The sequence below is a fragment of the Thermobia domestica genome, chromosome 1 (genome assembly GCF_964235325.1).
Source record: "Thermobia domestica chromosome 1, izTheDome1.hap1.1, whole genome shotgun sequence".
NCBI lineage: Eukaryota > Metazoa > Arthropoda > Insecta > Zygentoma > Lepismatidae > Thermobia > Thermobia domestica.
In genome coordinates, this window is record NC_137454.1 from 34,855,263 (window position 1) to 34,872,671 (window position 17,409).

At 36.5% G+C, this 17,409-nt stretch overlaps 1 protein-coding gene across 1 annotated transcript in view; it reads left to right on the forward strand.

The window, feature by feature from the left end:
• Positions 1-2,622: 2,622 nt before the first annotated feature.
• Positions 2,623-17,409, forward strand: part of LOC145684417 (pyruvate dehydrogenase phosphatase regulatory subunit, mitochondrial-like) — a 79,575-nt gene continuing 64,788 nt past the window's right edge. The window contains exons 1-3 of the mRNA XM_081756759.1: positions 2,623-3,064; positions 11,379-11,705; positions 15,772-15,899. Coding sequence (XP_081612885.1) covers positions 11,392-11,705; positions 15,772-15,899 — 442 coding nt within the window. The 5' untranslated portion in view covers positions 2,623-3,064; positions 11,379-11,391. The remainder of the gene's footprint in view (positions 3,065-11,378; positions 11,706-15,771; positions 15,900-17,409) is intronic.

Below are 17,409 nucleotides of genomic sequence, written 5' to 3' on the forward strand. Positions count from 1 at the left end.
TATTTTAAGTGCCTTGATAATGTGCGACACGAGGGTTCAGTTTCATATCGCACGTCTTTCATTTAAATTGACTTTTAAACTATTCTGCTCCTGTTGAAAATGTTTAATAGACCTATTCTTGTTATTCTTAACATTATGTATAAAAATAAAAATATATAAAATAAAAATAAAATATCAGAACATAATTCAAAATATTTTCCCACCTATCTTTGCAAGGGTGCAGCTCTCCGCAGCAAGTGAAAACGCAAGTTAGTGAAGAAATTACATTCGTAAGGAGAACAGTCTTTTGATATAGTTCTCCTACAAAGAGAGGAGACAAAACTAAAGAAGAACAGGACAGTCTTTTCAGATAATTCTGTCGCTCTCCCCACGTCACAAAAGAGCAAGCAGTCCGCCAGTGTTGCATCAGTTTTCATACAGGATGCATATCATAGATAATTGTAATTGATCCCCTGCTGGCAGGCCCCCAGGTAGAACTAAGTTCGTAATGTCTGGCTACCTGACCGACAGTCGCTAGCTTGGGATTCAATCACCATTGCTTTGATCTGTAATCAAAACACGCACGGCCCTTTTTAGACCCACACCACACAAACATACTCACAACTCCATCCACCAATCACAATCCCCACCAGAAGGAGAATGGTAAAATGCTAACAGAAGAATCAGCCGGCATTGGGCGAAATCAAGAAGAACGAAGAAAAAGCAAAACAACGCGACCAGTACGTAGAAGGGCCCATATTTTCAATCTACAACTCAGCTCCTGAATTGAGAGATCCCACTGTTCTCTGTGAAAAATTAACAAAAAATGGGACCGAAGCGAGTGGCCTGCATCCCAGGCTACATGACTCAAAACAAGAGGCACTACCCTTCACGGACGAGGAAGTCTGTTCCTTCTTCGATGAACATTTCGAGGACAAAGACTTCGGAAAACACGCCAAGATCTGTGCAATACCATCCAAAGAAGACGAGAACAGGTTACAGAACGCACTGGTTAAAGATTATTCAGATTACACAACAGACGAAGAGGACACACTGCCACCATCCCAGTTAAGGTTTTGGCAAAAGACAACCGCAAAAGCATGCCCTCCACTCCCAGCCACCTCCCAAAAAGACAAACGTGGCAGAAGTCTGTCACCACAAAACCCTCCAGCCACTCCTCCCCCACAACCCGCCTACCAAGAAGATGACGCAACCAGAACCGAGAGGACGCCAAACACACCCAGAGATTCTTCTCCTCACCCTGAAACACCCCAAGATGATCACGGCCAGCGAAAAAGGCCAAGAAACCCACCCACAAGCAGCAATCCCCCCCAAACAGCCCACACAGAAGAAAGAATGGAGAAACAAAAGACTTCCCGCCCCCAAGCTATCCACGCAGTGGCCCTAAAACGGACAGGAAACAAATCCCTACTTATACATGCGTGATCAACGGAATCTCTCTTGACATGTCCACCACTCAAATAAAAGAACTGAAAACTCAACAAGTCGACTTTACAAACGTCACCAGAATCACCAACGGCAAAGGGCCAGTGCCGCTGGTCAGGCTCTTTTCTCACAACCCAGAAGAGATAGACTCACTAATTCAAGCAGGAATCACCATCGGAAACAGGAGACGCCGAGTAGAAACCTCCAGGAACGAAGCAAGGCCAAAACCATGCACAAACTGCTTTGAGTATGGATACACGTTCTACCAATGCAAACAAAAACAGAAATGCGTCAGGTATGGTACCCACCATGAAGACGTTTGCGACTCACCTCTCAACAAGCTGTTCTGCACTACCGGATACCGTACCGGAAGTAGTCAGTGCCCCAGCTGACCACTTTCCCAAAACAAAAATCGAGACGGCCTGCCAAGAATTTTGAACAAACCCAAAGAACAGGAACTTCCGGTCCTCTTCAGGACCATACAACAACTGACGCGCCACAACAGGAAGATCAACCTACATCTGCAAATCCAAACATCGAGATCAAAAACGTGATACAGCAAGCTGTCAATGAACCCACAGAGTCGATTATGCAGTGGGTGACATACATTCTAACCACGTATGCTGAACCAACCAAGATCACCATTCTCCACAAAGCCATCCAGAAAGCATCGAGTCACCTTCTGTCCAAAACTATAAGCATTGTCACGTCAACAAAAGGTGATGTCTGTATCACTCAGACCACTCACAAACCACAAAATAAAAGCAGATTACAAACAAATGCATAACATCATCGCTCGCACACAGCACAATAACAAGTCAGCAACCAAATAAACAACACAAAATATTCAAAATTACACACAACAAATAAAAAATGCACGCAAAAGAAAACGTAAATAACCTCCAACCGTAGAAACATTAAAAATAAATAAAGAAAAACACAACAAGGAAGAACACAACACACGCATCCAAGCAAAAGTCATTCCTCGAAAACACCCAATGAATGAACTTGTTACAACGCAGTAATTTGAAGGAGAGCGAAGACAATTACTCAATAGTAAGAAGCAATAATTTTCCCCACGGCGAGCTATCACACACCACAACCAGGAAGAAACACGAAGAACAAACGTCGTAATACCACGCCTCCACACAAACCATGAAGAAAAACTCAAACAGCGCTTGCATCACTGGAGAAGCAACCAGCCTCTAAACAAAATCGAAGACAGTCAAACAAATGTTAACATTATTATTTTTTCAAAGGGCAAAGCAGCCTAATGGCGGGACCCATCCTTTCCACAATATGGGAAGGTAAACCGACACTTTTGCTTGCTTCCTTATCTTCGCGACCCCAGGTTGAGAAGCCTTCTTCTAAGGTCATCAGTGGAAAACTAGGCTACAAACTGATTAAATCTTTTTAGTGGTATACTGGTGGTTTATAGTCATTGATGTGGTGGGAAACGTGGTAAAGTGTTGGCAGCATTGATTTTGTGCCTGTCTGGACAAAATGTGAAGATCGCAACGCAAAGATTGAAAAAAATAATACACCTAGTATTTATAGCGGCTAAGACAATTATCGCAAACTAAACTGCAAATGGTGTATTGCATTGACACAAACTGCTAAGGAAGTTTCATTTGTTTAGGTAATCAACTTTTCCTACTGAGACAAGTTGAAGCACAGACTGGAATAGAATATGTTTGTCCGATATTTGTCTTTTCTGTGTGTTGAGGGCCGGTGAAAAAGCTTGTCGTTATTTGTTTCAGACCTTCTGAATATATTTTCGCTAGGATAAACATGCAAGTCAGACGCAAAAATTACCGAAAGCTTAACCGTGCAGTTTTACTATACGGATCCATAGTATAAGTAGCAGTAGTAGTAGGAACAGGTTAGAAGCACCAGAGGGGTTGGTTGCATTCTCGACATAAAATGGACAAATTACAGACTTACCCAATTTTTTCTGTACATTTTACAATCTCAGGATCCGTATAGTAAAACTGTGCCAGCTTAACTTTTGTAAAATAACAAATGCGTGCAGTTGTACTATACGGATCCATAGTATAAGTAGGAGTGGTGTAGCAGTAGTAGTAGGAACGGGTTACAAGCCCCACAATTGAGCGGCTTGTGTATAGCCCGCTCCCCGCAGTTTTTTTTCACCGGATCTGGAAGAGTCACTACTACTACTACTAATATCGAGAACAGAACCCAACCAACCCATGCGGGGCTTCTAACCCGTTCCTACTACTACTACTACTATCTCTATTACTACTACTACTGCTACTACTACTACTTCTTCTTCTTCTTACACTAAAGCTTCCTTTTCGATTCATTATGAACTAATATAAATCGTTAGAATCATTATGATTCGTTAAAAATCACTGGGGGAGCGGGCTATACTCAATCCAATTGAACAAATTAAAAAGACTTCCCCAAATTTTTCTGGACATTTTACAATTGTAAATCCGTATAGTAAAACTGCACTTACAACTGAATCAGAACAAACTAATTCTTGCGTATGTTGTTTGAGAACGGAGGTTTTCTCGCATCGACAATAACTTTTTGAATGTTCCTTAGTCAAGGTTAAGTACGTAAGTGAGGCGATTTTTGGCCGATACTTGAGAAAGGAACATAATTTACTTATGTGCAGGTCGACAGTATTCATGTCCTCCTTCAGCTTTTCAAACTCGGAATTCTAAATTCCTCCCCCCCACCCCCCCACAGATAACGTAGTCAGCACGGGTAAAGTTGAGGGTCGCCAGCAGCAATAGCTTCAAGTTTTAGAATTGTTCCTTGAATTATTGCCTAATATTTTCTATTTATTGCTATTATTCTGTTTTAGGGGGCACACTTTCATGAAATATTAACTTCCCGGGTTATGTCGGACAGTTATGGGTTATGTCAGATAATTTACGTTGAATAACAAAGCCAACCGGAACTAACCTAACCTAAACTAACCCTACGTAACCAAAATAGGTGATATTTGGGCAAATTTTTACTTTGAGCCAAACAGTGACTTCAACCGATTCATGTGATCCGATTCCGGGAGCAGTTTAGGAATCATTCCTAAACTGCTCCCGGAACCGGATCACATGAATCGATTACAATTACTAACACAGTGAAAGTAATTTACGATGTTAAGAATTATACTATAAGTACAAGGGCCACAATGTTACTATACGATGTTAAGAATTATACTATAAGTACAAGGGCCACAATGTTACTAAACATCAATTCAGGTGAAGCGGTGAATATGAATTTTCAGATCTAAATGGGGGGCTACCGCCCCCCAAACCCCCCGCTCAAGTATCATAAAAACATCCAAAATAATAATAAATAATCACACCACTACTATAAAGCTAAGATGAGAAGGGAAAAATTTAAAAAAAAAACTCGTCTCTAATCATAAATCAGTGCATGACAAAGAAAAAAAATTACATCTCAACAAGACAATAGGACAAGCAGCAGCAAACCAAATACTTTGCCTAATACTCAAATGCAAAACAAATCAAGAATAAAAATAATATGAATTAAAAAAAGAAAACACTCACCATTTCGCCATAGGAGAGCACTCATGAATTATGAACTCATAACTGCTGATTCCACACACGAAAAAATAAGATACCAAGAACACATGCACAATACTCAACATTACTGAAAAATGTTCCTTTCCGCACACACGTCGTTTTATTAAACCGAGCACACTTCCTATTATTACAAACAAGAAACCAATAAACATCCACTTTTACAATACGTCGAAAATATCTTCAGCTTTAGACCACAACTATGATAGGTTTTCTCTAACTCAATTCAACCAATTCAATTACGCGCTTCCCGCATGCCACTAACAGTAGCACACACATACATGAACACAGAACATGTGACATCACACTAACAAACTACCATATGACTACACAGACACCTAGTGGGAAAAATATGAACTAAGACGTCACACCAAAGGCACGAACAGTTCCAACAAGTGACTCACGCACAAACAGTTCCAAGAAGTAACTGAACCTATAAGAACCGATTAAAGTCACAGTTGGAGTCAAAGTAAAGACTTACCGATATTTGTTTTAAATAAAGTAACTTTTTTTTCGGGGCCGCGGTGGCTCAAAGATAGAGCATTCATCTCTGGTGCATGGGGTCCCGGGTTCAAACCCTGCTCCCACCAAGTGAACTTCGTGGTAAACAAACGCGTGTACGTGGGTGTCCTCGGGATTCTCCCGTTTCTTCCCACTTTCTCCATTCCACCACTTCATTCATTTCTCATCATCACCGTCTTCTTTGCCTAACCAGCAATATCGTGGGACGTAAAACCGGTGAATGTTCCGTTAAGGGGGTCCAGTAATTTCTACCACTCGAAATTTGCAATTTCTCCACTTCTTTCCTACTTTTCTTAACACGAAATGCATTCTTACTGCTGTAGTAGTCCTTAAGGGAGGAGTTGCATTAGTAAATGCAGCTTTACTTTTGGGAAAGTTATTTTATGTTAATATAAACGCATGGCTTGCGTCTTGCACAGATTCCCAACGCTTCTATTATCACTTTGTATTTCTTCATGTCTTCATTATGGAGTACAAGGGCCTACGTGTTAAAGAGCATATTTTGTACTTCATATTTGTACTTTATTATACATGTGAAAGGCAAGATTCCAATATACTTTTGACTGTTTATACAATCTTATTGAGAAATAAAGTATCGGTAACATATTTCTTTATAGATTTTACAGGTTGCCTCCCTTAAATAGGATAGCACCCATTTATTTTCTTAGTGTTTGCGAACTTCTAATGCCTATACGTTATATGGCATGAAAACGAACAAGTGCGAAAAATGCGCAAACCTTTCCTATCACAACTAATTCGTTTGTATCTATTGAAGTTCTGCATTGAGTAAAACTAGTGGACCCATGTGGCGATGCGTTAATAGATACAGGCGCGTTAGTTATAATGAGTATTCGCGTAAAGGATGGTATGTACGAAAACTTAAACCTGTTCTAAGTGGTCACAAGCAAGCTTTGAGGTAGGCCCTACAATTGCATGAGCCATACTTCGAAACTGTTTCTGTGTTAATATGTAACTTATATATTTGCCTCCTATATAAATATGTTAAACATTACGAAGCCCTTTCTTTATGACTGAGTTATAACTCACACTGATAGATAATAGACAACTAGGCAGAGTTGGACTTACCACTAGGCCCGGATCTAGGGGCGCACTTTGAACGAAAATTTAATAAATAAGGCGAAGAAAAGTGAAAAAGTTGAATAATAATAATAATAATTGAAGTCAAATGAAACAGTCTCCAAATAATAATTGATTTAGCAAATCTATTGGCTTCTATCATTGGTCGTCGAAGCTAAATGGAATTTTAACGTTGTACTTGCAGTAGACAGTAGCGAAGAGGCGAGTGAGTATGGTGTACTGCATTTACTCCCAGGGTGCGAATTAGGCGATTTTTCCAGGGAAGATAAAGTTAAAAAAAAAAAAAAGTTTAAACCAACTTGCTATAATCGTGCCAACCCTACTGACAACAACGATTAAACTTAACACTCTTGGCTTAGGTTTGGGGGAAAAGTACACCAGTATTGTACTATTTTTATCCTAACCTAAAGCAGCAGATCTCACTAAAATTTCTTTTTTAAAAAACACTAACCTAACCAAATTACCTTTCTACAGTCAATTTTTCTATTAACAATTTCAAACGGATTTACGTTTAAAACATTGAAGAATTTGAATGATCCAAGAAATATAACTGTGGCTAGGAGGGTAAAATAGCATCCCCCTGAAATTTTTTTCTGCCTTCCACCCAGGGATAAAAGCTTACCAGAGGGGAATTTTCCCCTCCATCCTTGGTCGTAATTCGCACCCTGCTTCCCCCACATCCCTGCTGCGCATGTGCTCCTCAACACCTTGTTACAATATCAATCTAGATAAATTTCAACAATCCGATTATTTTTTTCGTTTTAATGAAATTTTTGGTGTTTGAATATTCAAACTATAACGGCCAAAAATTCAAAACGAATTTCTTTTATTATTGCATCAACCGTATATTGAAAAACTCAAACTCATTATTCTCTGTATCTTTATTTAAAACAACAAAAGAAGATCGTGAATTTGTAGCAATTCAAGTCTTTGTTCACAGAATATGCAAGATGAAAATCCATTAAAATTTATATAGAAACGAAATAATGTTATGTATATTTTTTTTCATTATTATTATTTTCTATCGTGTTAAAAATTTCCTCGTCGGGGAGGGTGGAAAACCCGCAACTAGAGCAGGTTACAGAAAGGTCAAATGTGCACGTTTAATCTGATCATCGTCGATATATATATTGACATCAAGATTGATATATATATTGACATCAAGTGATATATATTGACACCGCACTGGCAACCTTGTGCGGTGACGGTCACTGCCGTGTCCCAGTCCGAAAACCACAATTTAAAGTAATGGTTTTCCTCGAGTGACGGATACTGAGAGTTGCTCGAGACAGTTAAGCAAGAGCGGTTAATGTCGGCAACCGTTTTAATGAGAGAGCTTCGATGTCGTACAAAAGCTCCAATTAACCCTTTTGATTTTTTTTTTTTTAGGTAATCTTTAGGCTTTCAGTCAAGCAGCTACAGTACCAACACTATTGACGCTAGGATCATAGTTCGTACTTTTTTTTTTTTTTGGTAATGAAGCAGTTTTTAAATGTACGGAGAAAAATAGTGTTGACGCTATAGCCGATTTACCAATTTTCCCTCGATAATACATTTTCAGTCAATTTCTATCCAATCCGCCTCAGCATAAAGACTAATCATTGTAGAAACATGAATCGTACTTCGTCTTGTTCGGCATGAATGGGCCTTTCGAACGGTATAACTTGCATATCCCTATCATGCACCTAAGGGGAGAAAATTCCCCAAAAAGGAAATCTTTGTAAAAAAAAAAAAAAAAATTTTTCAATTTTGGGCCATTTACCTTTTGCGGGAATATTTCCCCCTCAGGTGCACGAAACGGATATGCAAGTTATACCGTTCGAAAGGCCGATTCATGCCAAAGAGAACAAGGTAAATACGATTTATGATTTTAGGATAAATAGTGATAATACTGTAGATACTTTACGGCAAATTTTTACTTTGACTCAAACAGTGACTTCAACCGATTCATCTGATCCGGTTCCCGGAGCAGTTTAGGAATCATTCCTAAACTGCTCCCGGAACCGGATCAGATGAATCGATTACAATTACTAACACAGTGAAAGTATGTACGATGTTAAGAATTATACTATAAGTACAAGGGCCACAATGTTACTAAACATCAATTCAGGTGAAGCGGTGACTATGAATTTTGAGATCTAAATGAGGTGCTACCGCCCCCCAAACCCCCCGCTCAAGTACCATAAAAACATCCAAAATAATAATAAATAATCACACCACTACTATAAAGCTAAGATAAGAAGGGAAAAATTTAAAAAAAAAAAAAAACACTCGTCTCTAATCATAAATCAGTGCATGACAAAGAAAAAAAAATTACATCTCAACACGACAATAGGACAAGCAGCAGCAAACCAAATACTTTGCCTAATACTCAAATGCAAAACAAATCAAGAATAAAAATATGAATTAAAAAAAGAAAACACTCACCATTTCGCCATAGGAGAACACTCATGAATAATGAACTCATAACTGCTGATTCCACACACGAAAAAATAAGATACCAAGAACACATGCGCAATACTCAACATTACTGAAAAATGTTCCTTTCCGCACACACGTCGTTTTATTAAACCGAGCACACTTCCTATTATTACAAACAAGAAACCAATAAACGTCCACTTTTACAATACGTCGAAAATATCTTCAGCTTTAGACCACAACCATGATAGGTTTTCTCTAACTCAATTCAACCAATTCAATTACGCGCTTCCCGCATGCCACAAACAGCAGCACACACATACATGCACACAGAACATGTGACATCACACTAACAAACTACCATATGACTACACAGACACCTAGTGGGAAAAATATGAACTAAGACGTCACACCAAAGGCACGAACAGTTCCAACAAGTGACTCACGCACAAACAGTTCCAGGAAGTGACTAAACCTATAAGAACCGATTAAAGTCACAGTTGGAGTCAAAGTAAAGACTTGCCTACTTTACTAAACTAATTGACTAAAAATGTGTAAATAAAGCAAGAACTCAAACATTGGAAATTTTCCTGGCACATTTCTCTTTACTCTAGGAACATGATTTGTATCTCGCTTTGTTCCAATTAAGAGCTTTCCCGTTTCCTCCTACATTCGCATTCCATTGTTTCTGCAGCATAAACAGGGGACATTCAACTGAAAGGTTTCATTTCATTTTCTTTAAGCTGTGATAATTTTTCTTTACTGTTAATAGATATGTATCCCATCATATCAATTAGTAATAATACAAACCCATCTTGGAAGATTTTCACGTAATACTTAGGATATCCATATCAACAGTAGATAGAGTGATTTCCTAGAAATATTCACTCGTGGCCATTTGTTTAAGTTGGACGATTATTATTAATAACTAATTAAGTTATTATTTTTAAATGTGCAGTTAGTGGCTAAAACCACTGTAGTGAGTCAACTAGTCGCAGTTACTAAGCTACATTCCTTCCTTTGTATGGGATGTGCTACCTCATTAAGTACAAAGGATTCGTTCCTTAACTGGGATGTAGGTAACTGCATTAAACGGTGGCATAATTTTATTAAGTATTACAGAAGTAAAAATAAGCGACAATAATTTTTATATCAACCAACGTGGAAGTTTTCGAGTTTCATCTGTCAATATTGGCGTACGGTTGCTAATAAAATGCCATTTGAGCAATGATTTTTTTTTTTTTTTTTTTTTTTTTTTTTTTTTTTTATGGCGTAAGCTATTCCTCCGGATCTTTTCATGTGACCTAAAATCCATGTATTTACTGATTGAAGCTATATGGTGCATATTCATAAGAAACATAAACCTAGTGTTTTATCTTGAGGTTTTATACATTAATTGTATTCTTCAGTCTCTTCGGATGGACTAATATTATACATTTTAATATCAGTTAATAGCTGTTAATTGGAAAAGTAATCAAGTGTATTATGGAATACTTTGTGGTAAACTGGCATATTTTTTAGCAACGCGCACTAGTCGCCTAAAGGAACATGAGGCAAGAGCTTCGAGTGATGTAGAAAAAGCAGTTGTTGACAAAGATCGCCGAAGAGATTGAAATATACAGTAACTAACTGTATGGCCTGTAAAATCTTGGTTCAATGCCGCATTCAAAAAACTCTCCATTAACCTCTGACCTTAGCAAATTGGAACCAGTTTCTACTTTGTATTCCTATTTCTGCGAGATCTATCTTAATTTTGTCCTCCCATCTGCACCAAGGTCTTCCTATTAGTCGTTTTTCGATTGGATTTCCAGTTAAAACTTTGAAAGTGTTTCTTCCGTTCTGGGTACATGACTGCCCGCCTTAGTCTCCTAGACTTAATGACCCTAACAATGTTTGGTAAACGGTATAAATTGTAAATAATGAAATATACAATTATGTATGTAAATTCTCTAGGTATAAAGGTAGATTTGTGTTTCTTAAAAACCATGTCCTTTATCCCGCTTCAAATAGTTCATCCGGTTGAAGGCAGGAGGATTAGAAAATTAGGTAATACCTAACAGATGGGAAATTACATTAAGTACAAAAAACTAGTACGTTTTGTTTGTTGTGTAATTGCATAAATTATATTATTTAAGAAGAGCTTGTGTTTTAAGAGCTATGGCATAAGGCGGTCATTTACCATTCTTTGCTCTACGCTTATCTCTGTCCTTTCTTCGATTGTAAAGGCATGCTCTTACAATCGTAATTACTCAAAGATCTGTAACTTTATGACAAGTCTTGTGTTGGCATAATATGTATGTTGGTGATCATTGTACAGATTATGCTTTTGATTTCTTTCAGTGTATGTTTCAAAATGGATGCAACAGGAAGAATAATTTTCCCGTGCCTAAGGTTAAACCACAGTTTCAAAACAAGTAAGAAATGGGGAGGCTTTCATTGTCTGTGCAAGAAGGATAGTATTAGTGGAAGGGAAGCTTCTTTCCACACAAATAATAAAGATTTTCAAGTCAAAAGTATGCCAAATACAAATGAAGTATTAAACAACCCACAAGTATTACCAACTCAAGCTCAAGTTGTAATTTGTGGAGCTGGCACTGTTGCCAATTCTGTAGCTTACCATTTAGTACAGAGCGGTTGGAATGATGTTCTAGTTTTGGAACAAGCGAAGTAAGTATATTCGTTTTACATTATAGTATGTATGTTGTAAAATCGAACCAATAGAATAAGCTCGAAAGGCACTCAGCTTGCTGTTAAGTGTTAAGTACTTAAGAAAATATGGTACATGAGAGAAGGGCGGATTGTTTTGCAGCTTATTGTTAAGAAGATAACTGCGGCTTCATTAGGATTTTATTTTTAATGTAAGCTCCTTAAAGAGGAACCTGATAGATAAACTTTTTTATGCTATTATTCACTCTCTGAAAAGAAAAAGAAAGGAACACACGCCAGATATCATGGTTCTAAATATAACAATGCCTCAGCGTCAGCTCAAACACTTAAAAGGTACAAAACACAGTGTTGATAAAGTTGCAATGATAATAATAATAACAATAATTACTACTACTAGTGCTCAGTGGAAGTATCATCATCTAGACACAAAAATAGAAGCCTAGTGGCTTAAAGTTGATTTAAAGGGACAAGTTTTACCGATAGATGTCACTACAGTCTTCGTATCTCTCTCATGTATTTTTTACCTTTCATGAAAATTCACGATTTCTCTTACAAATTTCAAATATCAGACTTCAAAATTTTTAGAGAAGGAATTTCATAACGTATCAAAGGCAACAATCCGCGCTGATTTTTTTATTTAGAATTTTCTTCATTGTTGAAACAGTATATGGTTTGGATTTTCTTCTTGGATAAAGATTTGGATATTCAATTTCAACAATTAGGCCATTTCAACAATGAAGAAAATTCTAAATAAAAAATCGACATGGATTGTTGCCTTCAATAGGTTATGAAGTTCCTTGTCTAAAAATTTAAAGTCTCTAGGCTGAAATTTGTAAGAGAAATCGTGAATTTTCGGGAAAGGTAAAAAATAAATGAGAGAGATACGAAGACTGTAGTAACATCTATCGGCAAAACTTGTCTCTTTAAACCAACCTTAAGGTACACTGTGAAAACCCACCCTGAAACCTGAAGATGTTGTCCTTATAAGTACTAATGTGTTAGTTTGGTAGGTAGTATCTCGGTTATTCGACATAAACGGGCCAGCAGAATATCGGGTAAATGCAAATGCTGGATAATACAGAGGTACGAAGAAAACACCGCTTAAACATTATTCATGTTATAATTTTACACATTACGAACCAAATATCATGTTTTACAACAAAATAGAAAAAAATGAACCTACAGAATTGTTGAAGTTTAATACCGTACGTATAGTACTTCAAAAGTTCAATTTAGGGGCAAGGTGGGTCAATGGTAGAGCGCTTACCTCTGGCGCATGGGGACCCTGACTCGAACTCCAGCCAAGTAAGTTTGTGGTGGACAACATCGTGGTCGTGGGTTTTCTCCGGGTACTCCCATTTCCTCCCACACCATCGTTCCATCAATTCCTTGATAATCATTCACTTATTTTAATCGTCGTCTCCCTTAGTCTAAAGGGCATAATCGTGGGAAGTTAGACTCAAGATTTCATTTCATTTTCAATTCATTTTCATTTTCATTTTCATTTCATTAAGTTTGTCCTATGATGATTGAAAGAAATTTTTGAGTGTAGTTCCCTTTACTGACGAGTGTCATTTCTCCACTGCCAAGTCCATTGCGATAGTTAATAATACTACTACTAATAATAATAATAAAAGTACTCCGCTGACAACTTGCAGTTCTTATTGCCGATTGATGATTTGTTTTCTCTTCTTCTTGCAATGGTATGTCGGATAAGCGAAGATCAGATAAACAAACCTATACTGTAGTTATTAACAGTGTAATTGATTTCTGTCTACCTTGTCATCACTTAACCCCTGTTTTCGTACGTATGTCTTGACAACGCTGCAGCATAATCAACGAACTTTCGACGATTAATAATTTTTTAATGAATGTGTAACATGATAGAGAAACAAGGTTAGCATCTTGTTAATTTATCAATAGAATTAAGAAAAGGAATGTTCAACTTATCGTGTCTTTGTCCTTATTTATATTGAGTCATTTTCGATGAACACTACAAACTCTAATAATCTACTAATAATTTTCACAGAATAGTGTGGTGTAAATATTCCTTATTTATTTTAGTGTCTATACAGTATTCAGTGGAATAAGTTTAAACTACAAGTGTGATGGTCATAGTAAGTGAATTGAAAGAATCTGAACATTAAGTATTGGAGGAAACAACCGACTTTTTCAACACACTAATTTGTAAGTGTGAATTCAGTGTTATACAATGAGTAAAAATGTTCATTACTGGACCGGGACTCGAACCCGGCATGTTTGGGATAACGTACCGATGTGTTAACAACTACACTGTTCAGTCTGCTCCCTGAACAGCCATACACTCTCTCATCCTTAAAGTCGGCGTTCTTTCACTCAGACATGACTTGCACCACAGCTACGTGTTGTGCTTGGGCTATCCAATTGCCACATTCAGAACACCTCTGACGGTTGAGCTCTCTTTTCCATGATTTTATAGTTGAGAGGAAAACGATCATTGCGTAATATATGTATATATGTTAAGAGACTATTTTACGCTTAGACTTATAAAAATTGCCATAGCTAGTTTTCCAGCTGAAAATGCTATACGAAAAAAAAAAGAAAAAAGGCATAGATCATACTTCAGTGCAGTACTTATATGGTCAGAGCTTATGATTCGGACTTCCGATCCAGCTCTCTTAAAGACGAGATGGCGTACTTCGTGGGGGATATGTTGTTGCAAGGTGAGTTATCAACAATCTTGGGAATTTCAATCAATTTGAAAAAGAAAAGCATCGTGTGTTCTTATCAGCTGTATGTTTCATAAAGAACACTGAGCTCTCTATACAGTTATCAACTAAACTTGAATTGTGTTGTTGATGAGCCCTCTGGTGTTTTTAATTCTTAGAATGTGTTTGCAGAAACTGCAATGCATATAAATTCTTCAACTATTCTATCAGGCCTTGTTTCCATGTTGTCTTCTGTATTCCAGACAATGACTGTGTCTTAATTAAATTTCCACTCCATCAGAGAAGGAGTGGAAATCTGATGAAGACACAGTTATTGTGTTGAAACTGTTACGTGATTATGTTCTTTATATATTATCATATAGCCATACTCAGTGTGTTGTGTTTATTTTGATACAACAAGTTCTTATGTTGATGACTGTAAGAAAGAATGTGGTCTGTTTTTGTAAAAAGAAAAAAAAAACCGTGAACAAGTAGACTTTCAAAGAAAGAATAACTTAGGTTAATTAAAACCTAGGGGTAAAAACTGTGTATACAGGGAGTTTCAGAACAAAACCGAGAACGTTTGGGAGGCGATTCCTGACACCAAGATAAGAAAAAAGTATAGACCAACCAGGGTGCACAAATGCTTCCTTTCGGAGTTATAAGCTGCCAAAAATATGAAAAAAAAAAAAAATGAACTTTAAATGTCCATGGCTCCAATACTATGGGACCTAACGTAGTCGGGTTAACACTGCACTTAGGAGCTAGTATGTGCCCTATCCAAATATCCAAGTTTCAGAATCCTTCGGTACTTCCGCAACAACTTTTATAGAAGTACTTAGTGAATACTTCAAATTATATGTCCGTAACGAAACTCCGACTATAAAAATTGTTGAGTGAATACCTTAGGATTCTGAAACATGTATTTTTGGATAGCACACATGCTAGTTCCTAAGTAAAGTCTTGACTCCACTACGGTAGGTCCCATAGTTTTGGAGCTGTGGACCTTTAAAGTTTATTTATTTTATTTTTTTATTTTATTTATTTATTTATTTATTTATTTATTTTTTTCGTGTTTTCGACAGCCTATAACTCCCAAAGGAAGCATTTGTGCACCCAGGTTGGTCTATACATTTTGTTTTACCTTGGTGTCAGAAATCACCTCCCAAACTTGTTCGGTGTTGTTTTGAAATACCCTGTATATTTGAAATCTAGTCACGCGATAGGAAAATAATTTTACACATGAGAGAAAAAGAAAAAAAGGAAGGAAAGAAAGAAATTAGTACTGTATATCTTAAATGCTTTATTTCAGTTATCAGATTTAATAGTTTTGAAGGATGATTAACTTACTACCTCATACAATCTTTTTATTATTTCAGGATTGGTAGTGGTACATCCAATTTTGGTTCCGGTACTTTGGGTTTATTTAAACCGACATCAGATCGTCATCTTATCTCCTACAGTATTAAGTTGTATCGACAACTACAAGAGCAAGGATATGACATAGGTATTGGTTTTCTTCTTTTTTTTATGTATTTTAACTTGTCGTTAATTTTGCATGTTATGATCTTGCCCGTCAAAAAGTTTCTAACTAGAATTTTAAGGTATCTAGCAGTTAAAGTATATAATCCGTCATTAAAGAAAATATACACTCTTTAAGAAAAGAAAACTATATTGTGTGACAGTGCTAAACTTAATTATACATCACAGGTTTAAAACAATATAAGTTAATAGTGATAAACTTATTATACATCGTAAGTTTAATTCATATTGCAATAAAACCAGGGACGTGCTGTGACCCAAGAAATTACCCAGGCAGCAGTGCAATCAAGTTTTTCCTTTTCACTATTTATATTTATTTATTTATTTATTTATGACTTTTTTTACGTGGCGAAGGCTCTGCAGCCTTCTCCGAGCACTTAACCACGTGCATACATTTTTTTTTTAAAAAAAGCATCAGTACATATTAAATAGAAAACATTAACAATTACAAAAGAAAAGTATCAAACCACATAAAAAAGAATATACTACTTAAGTAAAAAAAAAAAAAAAATAGTTAAACACTTCAAAACAAAAATTGAAAATAATACACAATAGAGGAAACAAAATAACTTGAAGAGACCAAAATTGCATATTGTATATAGCGGTACTAGAAGTATGAATATATAAGCTGTACAAATTAAAATAGGTTACCTATTGGTTGTGTGTTCATATATGGGTTATTAATAATTTGGTAAAACGAAGATGCCTCATGTGCTACCAGTATCCTTATCTTTACTTGAGAGAAGGGATTTTACAGATTTTTTAAAATTTGGCAACTGTGAAAACGTTGTGTATTAATTGAGGTAAACTGTTCCAGAGGCGTGTAGTACTTACTGTGAAGGATTTTGAGTATGAATTAGAATTGTGACTGGGTATGGAGAGCAAGAAATTATCTTGTGATCTTGTGCTTCTAGTATGAAAGTCTAATAAATATTTTTGATAACACTTATAATGTTTTTAACTTAAAAAGTACATTGGTACCAATGTTTTATCAAAATATTAACAAAACCTTCTGTTTCGTTTTCCTGAGATTCCAACATTGAAAATATTTCTCCATACATTTTCTGAAACGCTTTTAAGAGCTTTCACAGTATTTTGCTTTTCTGTCCTCTTTCTCCGGTGGTAAGCAATATCTAATGAAGAATTCTGTAGGATAATGAAAAAATATCAGTTAGAGTAAATATATTGTGAAAAGTTGTAAGAAGAAAGTAAAACTCAGAGTTTTCTAAATTTGATAAGTGTTTTTAAATAACAGAAAGACTACAATTTTAGATTTCTGATTCATGTTCCAGCATGGGAAGAAAAACTGTTCGTTTTATATATATATATATCGTGACGTAGTTCCATCTTTTTGGGCAAACATATGGTAATCATCGACCTAAAAATTCATTGAGAATTTGTACGCACTTGCTGATTTGAAGAAAAATACTGCAAACCCACTAAGAGTGGCAGAAAAGATATGACATATAGGAATA